The 13,092-nt window shown below is 41.9% G+C and overlaps 1 protein-coding gene across 1 annotated transcript; it reads right to left on the reverse strand.

The window, feature by feature from the left end:
- Positions 1-93: 93 nt before the first annotated feature.
- Positions 94-8,513, reverse strand: LOC127034485 (ferritin heavy chain A-like). Its single transcript, XM_050923367.1, has 5 exons — positions 8,397-8,513; positions 6,202-6,348; positions 5,401-5,526; positions 3,363-3,514; positions 94-208 (listed from the first exon to the last, which is right to left on the reverse strand). Exons 1-5 carry the CDS (start codon positions 8,511-8,513, stop codon positions 94-96), a joined length of 657 nt encoding a protein of 218 aa, XP_050779324.1.
- Positions 8,514-13,092: the final 4,579 nt, after the last annotated feature.

Consider the following 13,092-nt stretch of genomic DNA (forward strand, 5'->3'; position numbering starts at 1 on the left):
TATGAACATAAAGCTCAAAGCATTCTAGTAAGCTGTTCTTTTAACCCCAACCCAACCCATTTGGAACTGACTGCAAGAGAGCTTTCAACACATCTACTGTCCTATCAAAAACATAGGAAATGGGGAATCACCAGTGAGCAGGAATGTTTCTAGTGGAGTCCCACAGAGCAGCTGTTTTGATCCTATGCTTTTGACATTGAGGAAAGACCTGGAAGAAAAAACATGAAAACATCACCGATAAAGTTTGTAGATGATACAGAAATTGTGGGAATGGTGAATAATGAAGAGCACAGGTCACTAATATAGAATGATCAAGATTTCTTGGTAAACTGGGTTCAAGAAAACAAAATGTATTTTAACAGGGCTAAATGCAAATGGATACATCTGGAAACAAAGAATGTAGGCCATACTTACAGGATGAGAGATTCTATCGTGGGAGGCAGCAACTCTGAAAAAGATTTTGGGGTCATAGCAGATAATTGCCTGAACATGAACTCCCAGTGCAATGCTGTGGCCAGAAGTGCTAATTCGATCCTTGGAGGCATAAACAGGGGAATCTCAGGAAGGAGCAGAGAGGTTGTTTTATCTCTGTATTTGGCACTGGTACAACCACTGCTGGACTACTTTGTCCAGTTCTGGTGTCCATAAGTCAAGAGGGATGTTGGAAAAATTGGGAAGGGTTCAGAGAAGAGCCACATGACTCATTAGAAGCCTGCCTTATAGTGATCGACTTAAAGAGCTCAATCTATTTATCTTTACAAAGAGAAGTTAAAAGGGTGACTTGATTAGAGTTTATAAAGTACCAGAGAAAGGCATAGACATTTCTAGTAGCGAAAGGTCTGACATGATCCCGTGGCTGGAAGTTGAAACTAGACAAATTCAGACTGGAAATAAGGTGTACATTTTTAACAGTGAGTAATTAACTACTGGAACCATTTCCCTCACTGACAGTACTTAAAATTGAGATTGGATGGTTTTCTAAAAGATGTGCTCTAGGACTTCTGAGGAAGTCCCATGGCCCGTCTTATACAGGAGGTCAGGCTCACTGATCACAGCAATCCATTCTGGATCTATGTATCTATAAATCCCCACTCTTCAGATTCCTGGAAAGGACCTGAGGTTTTACATAGATGAGACTGGAAAAAGCCAAGAGCAGAAGGGACACAGTTCAGCATTAAACTCTTTGGAGCAAGGACTGTGCTTTTTATTATATTTATACAGAACCTAGCACATTGTGAGCACCACCAGAAATAAAACAAAAATAGAACATGGAGAACAGGGAAAACTAGAAACTCCAGAGGCTTAAGGGGAGAGGGAAGGACTTGATGGCAATAAACAGCAGCACAGGCCTAGGAATATTGGCAGCGGTGATCACAGGAATAGTAAGTAGCATTTGTGGCAAGGGTAAAACCAAACATGGCGCATCCTATTGTACGTGAAAGAGGCAGTAGATAATTACAGTGTGTCTTCCATTATTAAATGTCATGCTGGGGCCAGAAGATAAAATATGCGAGTGTGTTTTTTAAAACAGGCAAAAGTCCCCTGACCCACATGCAATGATTTCTCACATTTTTTTTTCCAGTGAAAGGCAATGCCTTGCTACCTGTTTTATTCAAAACATTTTATGGGTGCACCTTCAAAATGTCATGCACTGATGGCACCTGGCCTCTGTCAGTGCAGGAGGTCTGTGTGGGAGTGAATGAATTTTAAGAAACACAGGGACAGGCGCCATTGTCCCTCTGAGATATCACATTGACTTTTCTTCTCTTCCTTTCAATCCTAAAAAAACCAAACACAGGTTTTAGCATGTAGAGAGAAAAGCCTGATCCTGGTTCCTTCCACAATCACACCAGAAGGTAAAAATGAAAGGAATTCTCCCCACTTCCCGTGGTGAGCTCATGCACAGTGGAAGTGGTAAATCAATTATTGAATTTCCTTAATAGCCTATAATACTAACAGTCCATCTCAGCCAATATTCAACCAGCTTGAAAATCTGCATTCCACATTTTTAATATGGGCAAAGCTAAATCAAAGAGATCAGGATCACAATGTTGCAAAACAACATCCAAACACACTAGAGCAACCAAATTTCTGCCAACCCATTATTTATCACCTGCAGCTCTTCTGCTGGAGCAAAGATTCCTGGGAAGCCCAAACTGTCCTAACTAGCCTCTCCTGTGAAGGACAGTGATGGAGAAGGTAAGGGAAAGGAACAAAAACTAGCAACATCTTATTATCAGCATTGGATCAGGGCCCCCTTAGGTGGCACTAAACCCTTATGAAGCATTACACAATAGAAAATAGAATTTTTGTAAAGGTTTCTTGGTAGTATCTATATGTGAGTTTAGCTGTCTTCCTTCTAAGGAAATAAAAGACAAGGAAGCCATGACATTTACCCCATGTCAACAGTGGCCAGCGCAAAGGTAGCTACTACAAGCCAAGATCGCTAGTCTTTCATACTGATGCCTTAAACACAGTTACTATTTCTCACCACTTATATGGTGCCTTTTTAGACATGAGAACTCAATGCTGAGAACACTGCAGAGATGATCTTTGAACACATTCAGCCTGGCATGGTACCTCAGTTCTCATAAATCCAATGCCAGAGCCCTGTAAACAGGAGGGATACCACTGTGCTTAGGAAAGGTTTCTCTCTCCCTTCAACTACAGCTTTCCAGGTAGCTCTGACAAAATAGTGTCTCTGCCCATTGCAAACTGCTGCCTATAGAAGTCAGGTGGCAGAACAGTCCTGGAAAGCTCTATTTGAGAGACACTAGACTACTTCCAAGGGATACTAGTACGTGGCATCATTCTGCTTAGTAATAGATTTTCCACACACTATCTGCAGTGATGCGGGGGAGGGGGGAAAGAGAGAGAGAGAGAGAATATCTCACTGGTGTAGAAATACTGCCTGGAGAGCCAACCGTATGGCAGACTTGAGTGGAAGATAGAGATAGGTTGGTTATTAAGTGACTATAAGAAAATAAGCTCATTTGTACATGCAGTAGTTTCTGAATCTGTTTAGGGTAGTGGTTGAGGGATAAGACAGGAAATGATTGAGCCTTCAACTATGATTGGGTGTTACGTTTCAGATTCCTGCTGAAGTGGGTATAGTCAAGAAGTATATGTATGTTATTAATGTGCAGTAGTTAGAGCACTAATGGAATTTTGAGTTCTATTGCCTGTACATACAGCAAAACTATACATGTAAGCCAGTTCACTACAGCACACAATAAGGCCAAAAAATATCAAGTTACAACTGAAAGCCATGTTTTATTCACAATATTTAGCATTCAGTCAATTCATCTTCTCTGTGCACAGAGGTGTCACCAAGCTAGGCAGTATCTCAGAGTGAAATTCACCTGCTCTCCCGCAGGGTGTGCATGTCAAACAGGTACTCTCCCATGCCATTCTGGGGCACTTCCAGGCGCTTCAGGTTGGTGAGGTGGTCTCCCAGCTGCTTGATGGCCTTCACCTGCTCCTCCAGGTAGTCAGACTTCAGAAAGTCACATAGCTAGAGAGAGAGAAGGAAGAATAGATATGACCTGTTCTGCTGTACTGTCACTTGATGTTTAAGTGACTGTGTAGAGAGGATGAAAAATTGGAATTTCAGTCCTATAAAAAGTTTTGTTACTTCCACATTTCATCCCAACTCAACTGCTAGGCAAGATTCCAAGGGAATAAAATATATGAGGAAGAAAAAGAAAAAATGAAAATCAGAAGAGCTCTATGTTTCTGAAAGAAACAATATTAATGGAAGAACAGTAAACACCACAAAAAAAAAAATCAAATGCACATATACAAAATGGGGAGTAGCTGGCTAGGCAGTTGTACTGTGCTGCTGAAAAGGAACTGGGAGTTATAGTGCATGACAAACTGAATGAGTCAACAATGTGATACAATTGTGGAAAAAGCTAATATTCTGGACATTAACAGAAGTGTTGAGTGAGAGACGCAAGAGATAGTTGCCTTCTTTACTAGGCCCAAGCTGCAGTACTGTGTCCAGTTCTGAGTGCCACACTTAAAGAAAGAGATGGCTACCCTGGAGAGAGTCCAGGGGAGAGCAACAAATATGATAAGAGGTTTAGAATACTTGACCTATGAAGCAAGCTTTAGAAACTGAGCATGTGTAGTCTTTAGAAAAAGAGGGAGTGAGCAGGGATCCATAACAGTCTTCAAATACGCTAAGGGCACTTACAAAGAGGATGGTGATCAATTGTCATCCATGCCTACTGAAGGTAGGACAAGTAGAAACAGGCTTAATATGCAGCAAGGGAGATTTAGGTTTGGTATTAGGAAGAGCTTTCTAACTGTAAGGATAGTTAAGCCTGGGGAAAGGCTTCCAATGAGGCTGTACAATCCCCACCATTAGAGGTTTTAAGAACAAGTTGCATGAACATTTGTCAGAGATGGTCTAGGTTTACTTGGTCCTGCCTCTGCAGAAAGAGCTAGACTAAATGACCTTTAGAGGTCCCTTCCAGCCCTACATTTCTATGATTTAGCTCTAGATGGAAACCTCAAAAAAAAATTGGAGTTTCCTAATCAGGACAAAATTCCAAACACCACATTTTGGCTAAGTTTGACATGGAACCTGTCTGCCTGAACTGCTGTGGTGTCTCATAGGAGTTGGTGTTCTGGTGCCACATGCCCCCATTCTCCTCCGTAAGCCTGAGAGCCCAATCAGACAACATTCCATAGACGACACACCACTGTGATTCAGCCAGAGAGAAAATGGGTGTACCATGTGAGTTGTAGCATGGACAGAGCACTTTGCCAACAGATAAGAAGGGGGATAGGAGTCATCTGCAACCCCATGAAGCTCCATGGCAGTTCACGATGAGAGATTGTGTTACAATGACCCAAAAGTTAAATTGTTCAGCTTTCCCCCCCCCCCCACACACCCCCAACAGAAATCTGAAAGATATTGGTAGAAAGATGTTTCTCCAATGGAAACTTTTCAATTTTGTAGAAACCACGTTTTCCATCAAACATCATTGACAGAAGATTCCTGTCTTGCTCCAATTGTGGACCAGATCATCACTTTTGACATCACTTGTCAAATCAGCATAGCTCCATTGAGAACCTGGGCCTGTTTCAGTGCAGTGCAGGGTTGAGTGCCAAGCAGCTTGTTCATGGTCAACTACATAGGGAGAGGTATTGTGTCTATGTGTCACTGAGCACTTGCAGTTAAAATGCCCTCCATTTTGTGAGATTACCGTTACATGGTGGAACTGCCAGTCAGGGAATCTCAAACAGATAAATGTCTTCTAGTTTGAAAGATTCTAAATAGGCCAACAGCCACTGTTGTCATATAAGAAATCTCCCACTCCCTGCCAAGAAAAGGTAGCTTATGTTCCCATATACATCTCCGCTTCAGTCTCAACTCCCACTCATACTCACATGGGGGTCATTCTGCTCTGTAGCCAGCTTGTGCATGTCCAGCAAGGCCTGGTTCAGAGTCTTCTCCAGCTGCAGGGCACATTCCAGGGCCTCCTGGCCATTCCCCCACTCATCCCGCTCTGGCTTCTGTACAACCCCAAACAGAAAGTTATGTGCCCTTTAACAAATGGACTTCTAGCTTCACTTATTGAAGTCTGTGTCTTCTTTAGTATGCAATACCTCTGTTTGGCCAAGCCCCACTGCTTCACTTTCTATCACCCGTGTGCCTCCCTGTTACAGGGAGTTCATTCCCCTCACTGAAGCTTTCACTGGGCTTTTGTTTAACTTATTTTCTTAGTTATTCCTATTTCAAGCAATATGCCTCAATGCTGTATCAGATTGTGGTAACACCAGTTAGAGCTAAAATTTACTCAGACCGGTGCGCTGCAAGCTTCTTGCACTGGTAGACCTGTATGACTATCAACTTGGCAGAACATTTCCCTTGGTATTCTAGGCCAAATGCTTTCCTCAAACCACCACCTCTTTACCACAAAGATTAGCGGATGCCAGCCACCCCTCTCCTCCAAGCGAGGACACTAGTACTGTACATCTACTTCTGAAGCCCATACCTCATCAGAGAGCTAGGCAAACAGGTCAGCTAGCCAACTATTTAGAGAGCTGTTACTTGAGCTCATCTGTCATATTCCTGTAGGAGTCCATCAGTTACAGCCAAAAAAAACATACCTAAAACAAATACTTAGACTCCTGTTTTGCATGCTTAGTTCCAGAGATACTTCTCTTGCACCCAGATTGGTTTCTCACCTTTATGTCCTGCAGGATAATACGTCCTCCTCGTCTGTTCTGGTATTTCAGGAACTTCTCTGCATGTTCCCTTTCCTTGCGGGACTGCTCCCTCTGGAACTGAGCCATGTGCCTCAGGGCCACGTCATCACGGTCAAAGTAATAGGACTGAGGAGAGACATAGGAGATCAATGGAGCCAACTAGACCTATAGAGGAACTATATATTCCATCATCTGTCATTAGACAAGTGTACAGCTACCTGTTTAATACCATGTGTAATAAGGTGTGTACATAATAGACATGGTCTGAACACCAGTGCAGGAATTGCCAGACTCTATAAAACCTGTGACCCATCCAGTAGCTAGCATCAGTTACTTCAAAGGAAGGTCCAGGACCTACACATTAGGCACAGGTGATGCAATCTGCCTCCTCATGGATGTCTCATCCTAAAACTAAGAAGAGATTGGCTTAAATATGAGGTTTTTATCCATTCCAATACTTTTGTATTAACTGTTCTAACTCTAGATATTCTTGTTATCCATGTAACTATCCAATCCCTCTTTAAATATTAAAAATATTCTTGGCCTTGATAACATCTGTGGTAATGGATCCCACAGCCTAATTACACATTGTCCCCCATCTCCATACAAGGACGCACTGAACTGCTCACTGAGCAGATACCTTCACTGAGTTATCCACAATGAACACAGCCACACAATTTTAAAAGCAACTGAAACATTAAAGTGCAGTAGAGGCATATATTCTTAGGTGATTAATACAATGGGAATTACAGTTACAGACGCTTCCCCACTACTGACTCTGCTCTGGAGCTACCTCAGATTTAGAGCTCTCTTTTCCCTGCTTCCTCCTCCACACTCAGTCTAACCACCTGCTTGGAAGCACAGAATGGCTACAGTGTAACATGGGAGATGTAATTCTCTATTTCAGGCACCCAGGGTGGACTACAATCAGGGCCGACTCCAGGCATCAGCATTCCAAGCAGGAGCTTGGGGCGGCAGTCCGAGTGATTTTTCCCCCCAAGCAGCAAGCCAAATTGCCTCCGCAGACAGCAGGGGCAGTCCGTGTGCTGTTAGGGTGGCACGCGTGTTTCCGTGGCGGTGGCAATTCGGCAGCAGCTTCTATGTTCAGCTGTGCGCAGCAGCGCAGCTTCTGTCTTCCAGCTGAAGACAGAAACTGCCACTGAATTGCCACCGCCGCTGAAACGTGTCTGCAGCCCTAACAGTGCAAGAACTGCCCCCGCTGTCTGCGGCGGCAATTCAGCATGCTACTTGGGGAGGCAAAAACTGTAGAGTTGGCCCTGACTACAACACCCATGAGGCACCAAGGCAACTCAGGCAGATGCCGGTCACTGTCAAACCAACCTGAAACAAAACATTTTGAGCATCCAGGCAAAATATTATAGTGTTTCCTAATTGAGGCTTTTCGTTCTACAAAATTTTACAATTCCATCCTGATCCAAGATAAAAACAAATGTTGAAATATCAGTTTCTCCTCAGAAAAATAAAATTCTCATTTTCAAACGGGTGTGCTGCCTGGAAACTGCATGCTGCTAGATAGTAACAATATACAGTTCAAATCTAAATTACCTTTGTAACTGGATAGCATTTCTCCTCTCTATATCTATAAGCTCCCCATGCTAGAAAGGAGTGCTCAGTTTTTAGGCTATATATTTTTCAGAAGTTATAGGAAAACTGGCCTAAGTGGAGTGTAAAGCAATAAGTATATTGGGGGACTACATTAATTAAATTAGAAAGATCAGAAGGGCTGTATGTCTATAATTGCTTTAGAGTCGACCAAGAAGGACTTACCATGTCTGTCTGCCCTATTGATATTTGACAAGTATAGACACCAAGTATGATAAGACATTTAGGCTGGTGTCTTGGAGGATAGCTAGGAATGATGCACAGAAATAGACTGAATATCACAAAAGACTTTTGACAAGATTTATCAGCCTGTGGAAACCACGATTTAGGGCTTTGAAAGCTGTACAAACTAGCCACCAAATTTTAAAAAAGTACTATGAGAAACAATCCAGATTTAGCAGAGAGATTGAAGAGTCTTTTCCCACCTCAGTACTTAAAATAAATAAATAAAGCAGCTTCTAAGTTTTGCCCCAAACAGCTGCAGTTCAGAGCATTGCTCAGGAAAAGAGCTTTTAGAAGTGCTTCTGTTTTAAACCATTAGGCATACTCACTATAGAGAGATATACATAGCTAGCATACAGTTCCAAGTTCACCATCCGATTGATAGCAGCCATACATTCACGATGAAAGTTTTGACACAACTGGGACTCCATTACACTACTACTCATAGCTGGCTATAAATTTCAGTATAAACTAACAATTTAAACACCACTGAAGCCAGAGTCTGGGTCACATTCCACATCTAGCATTAATACTCTTCAGGGTAGGATGAGTGTGCTTGTCATGGGCTCTCCAACCAATTGAAATGTCTCCTCTAATCCAGGAACCAGTCAGCATTCTGGGGATGGTTTGTAACAGAATTGCCCCAACTGAGCAGATGATTCAGTAATACAAAGCACCTGTTGTCCTGTAATTTTAGAGGTTTATTGATACTTTCTTAGAACAGCATAGTCACTACAGGAAAATCTCTGGTTTTTGTGCAAAGAAAGTGGGTTAGTAATTACACCCAATTTCCCAAGGAAGAAGAGCTAGAATGGGAAGTTTGAGGGAATTATGCCTGTGATGGCATGTCTTATTGTTTCCAATGCTATCTTTTGAATGGTGTCAAGGCTACTTACCTACCAATAAAGCTGTTTGATAATCTGCCTGTTATATGGAAAGCTCTGAAGTCCTGCTTCCCCAGAACCACTCAGTTCAGGGGTCTAGATCTGGAATTTTGGATTGACCCATTCTAGAGTGGAGCCAGCTGCAACGTCCAGACCCAGATATGAACATCCTCAGCACTCAGGTATTTTTGGATGTGGGATTTTGGTTCAGAGCCACCTCTAGTGTCTGTACATTCAGATCACCTGATGTCTGTCACAAAACACAGAGCAGTGATAGCGGAGATATCAGAGAGTAATGAGGTGAATCTGTGGCAGGGACAAAGGAAAGCAGCAGAAACCAGAGGAAGTGGCAGAAACAATCAGGAACTGCTGAAAAACTCATAAGAATCTGATGTACCTGACAGGAGCATCTTCAGAACACAGAGGAGTAAGAATAGTCAAGACATAGAAGGATAGGGGAAAAAAATCAAACTGAAGTGGGAATAAGAAGAATGTGGCATGATGTGACAGGCTAATGCATTTGTAAATATCAGGAGCTTAAGTAGAAGTGTAGTAACCACTGTGGTCATCTTGGGTCACACACTGGGGACTGAATTGGAGAACCTCCAGAACTTGAAAATTGAGCTAATACAGCTTGAGTTTTAAAGCTAAAGCTTTCTCAGTGAGGCTGCAACAGCCTCATTTCCTCTACGAAAGGGACACTGAGGCAGACCTATAACACACACTCACCCATGGGTTACGTGGCTGTGTTTGTAGTTCTTGATATTACAGATGAGTTCTTCATCGGTACGCTCTCTTTTTGGATTTTCTGATGGTAGCTACAAAAACATCCATGACCAATTTTCTAAGAACACCAGAAAACAGAGCTAATGGATCTATTGGAGAAAGCACACTCCAATATTTTTGCAAAAAAGGCACCAACTCAAGGAACTCTCATTTCATTTATAAAAACGTGTGTATTATGCATATGATGGAGAAATTGTTCACCAGGGCACATGGTGCAATTGGATTCATTCTGCACTGCAATTTCCTCAGCGCCCCACTATTTGATTTCCTTTCTCAGGAAATATCCCTTCACCCAATAACTCTGGGCCTAGTTTTCAGGAACAAACTCTACAGAACTCAGTTAAACAATACAAGTCAGACTTATATTTAATAGATTATAGACAATGTAAAGTAAACAGGTGGGTGGAAAAATTCAGCTGCCTACACAACCCTCGTTTCTCCCCCAACTCTAACATGTGCTTTGGGGTTGTGTGATTAGATAAACCATGAGTTTATGCCATCAGAGCCTCAGAACTTCCACTGCCCTGGAGTTAATCATGGATTTCCCAGAGTTCTATCGTGTAAGGAATTCTCCCATATGCAGTTAATAGTACTGGTCTTTCTATTAAGGGACCTGGATGTACAAGTTACTGTAATACTGTTTCTTGATGTATGGCTTTGATACAAGCTGTTCGCAGAGGAGTTTTTTAGTCAGTGTAGTTCTCCTCAACAGCCTAGTGTCTTTAAATAGCTATTGAAAATAAGCTGAGTTTGTTTTGTATCCTAAAAGATCTAACCCAACAACCTCCATGGCCTTACTAAAGAGAGAGCACCTGTATTCACTTACATGCTTACACCATTAAGAGCTACTAATCAGAGAGTACTAGCCCTAGCAAAACTTGTTATCCTCAACCAAACATCTTTACAAGAATTCTCTTTTTGTCACACGTCTAAAATACATTGTACTCTCTATTTAGAATACTAGAACAAATAAGGCCTTACCGCTGACAAGTAGATATAGCTAGCATATAGCTCTAGGTTCATTGTGTGATTAACATCAGCCTCACTCTCAGAGGGAAAGTTCTGACACACCTAGAAGTCCATATCTTTGCCTAAAAAAAATAGGTATAAAATACTAACTTAGAGCCTGTTCTAACACTACTGAATGAAGAACCCATCCCCAGAATAAATGTAGATGCCTCTACCCTAGCACAGCTGGTGCTAATACCATCCCTAACAAGGTGGGAGTGTGACAGGCAGCTACTGCCATCCAATGGAAATATACTTCTTCATCAGTGCTACTCAGCACTGTAGGTGGGGCTGTGACAGTATTTCCATTGCGGAAAAAAGGACTTTGGTGTATAGCTAACTTGTTACAATGATATTGCTGAGGAGAGGAGGACCATATCAAGCAGAATGCTCTCTAGTTTCTCGTGGTTTTTAATGCATTATATGTGTAATGATTACAAGTCGCCTAATAAATATGTCTGCTCACAGTGGTCTGTAATGAGGTAACTAAAATGTAGAGCTTGGGGGCATGTTCCTTGGAGCATGCATGGTGTTTTTTGTGGTATTTCCTAGGCATCCATACAGTTCTCTGTATGGGTGTTCTGTGAAACTTCGCTTCCCTGTTACAGTGGAAGCTCTGGAGGGTCTTCTCTGTTAATTTAGCTCTCCCTACAGTAATGCCTTTTACACACTCATGCTCTGCGGTCATGGATAGTCCACACCTGATGACAAGAGGGACAGTCTACTGCTAGAATGTTAGCAAGCCAGAAAACTAGAGCAGAGAAGTACTGGCATGACTCCTTACGTTCTCTAGTAACTAGGATGATGGTGGAGGAGACAGTTAGCAAGTGGCTTTAATCTTGTCCTACTACTTACAGGAGAGGGGCATCTGATATGGCTGCGATGTTAGCTATTACATTGGCGATGGCCCATAGGAGTATTTAAGGTAAGTATGGGACAGGGGGAAGGTGCCATATTAATGGCCATGACAGAAACCTTTATATACAGTTTTAATAGATACCACCCATCTGGGATATCAGGAGTTTGCTGGCACTAGCACCCAAAGACAGTGTGGGAGGAAGGGGCCTTATATTTCCAAATCTGAAAGTTCAGATCCCCATAACTGAGCACAAGCAACAACATGCATTTACTCCAATCTGTGTCAATCACTTGAGCAAAAGCCTTTCAAGAGTGTTTTCCTGGTTCTATCCATTTTTAATGTGTCTTGGTTTCTGGCGGTTTACTGATTCTGTGCAGTATGGGGATAGTAGACTAGCCAGGAGTCAGTGGGAATTATTTACATATATTGGCTGTATTTAACCGGTTCCAAAATAAGTAACTGCTTTCATGAGTGGGTAATCTGAAGAACTAAAAAGTCAGAAAGCTACAAGATATATATAATTTAGCATAGCAGAGAAAAATACAGTTTGATATTAGCATATACACTAGGCAAGGTTTGGCACTCTGTTCTCTGTAAGGTCCCAGAGCAGCAAACACGTATTGAACTTAATTAATCTGAGCAGACCCAGTGAAAGCAATAGAAGTTCTCCTGGTAGTAAAGTTAAGCACATACATACATACATCTTTGCAGATTGGAGCCTTCATCATAACTCATGGGGAGGGGGGAAAATCTGTGCTTTGGAGCTGAAAGTCTCCATCTTTAAGTCTTTGCCCAAAAAGTGAGTTTCCATTTTCATGAAGGGAAGAAGAATGGGGAATTCAAGGAAAATGCTGATTTTCTTTGTATTATGGGCAATGGAATGAAAATTTTAAAATATACGTGAAATGTTTAAAGAGATTCAACTTTCAGACTCGGGTGCCTAAATCCATATTTTGGCCTCAATCTTGCAACAAGCTCCGTGCAGGCAGATCCCTGCCTCCACACAGAATCTCATAGATGTCCATGGTGTTCTACATGGGTAAAAGGATTCACCAATGCAGGACTCATTGCAGGAGTAGGAACTTAAATGCATAAGTTTCCAGATATTCCAGGGTGCTGACCATCTACAACTTTCTGTGGCATCAAGTCAACCTGATGCATGTAAGATTGAAAAGTGTACCCCTAGGTTTTATAAATAATCACGGACCCAAAAAGAATTTTGCATTGTACATACAGATCCTCTTGAAACAGTTTAAACAACCTTCTGACACTGCAGCCAGCGCTGTGCTGGCTGTGGGTATACATTTAACCTAGGAAGACAACACGCACAACTGTGATTTGATTGAAGTTCTACTTTGAAGATTTCTTTTGAAGATACAGAATATTAACTGAACAAAGTAAATGAAACCAGAACAGCCACAAAGTGTGAGCTAAAGGTTAATAGCAATAAATCATGTATTATCAAGAGATCAAACACTTTTATAGAAT

This window comes from Gopherus flavomarginatus, chromosome 14 (genome assembly GCF_025201925.1).
Source record: "Gopherus flavomarginatus isolate rGopFla2 chromosome 14, rGopFla2.mat.asm, whole genome shotgun sequence".
Classification (NCBI taxonomy): domain Eukaryota; kingdom Metazoa; phylum Chordata; order Testudines; family Testudinidae; genus Gopherus; species Gopherus flavomarginatus.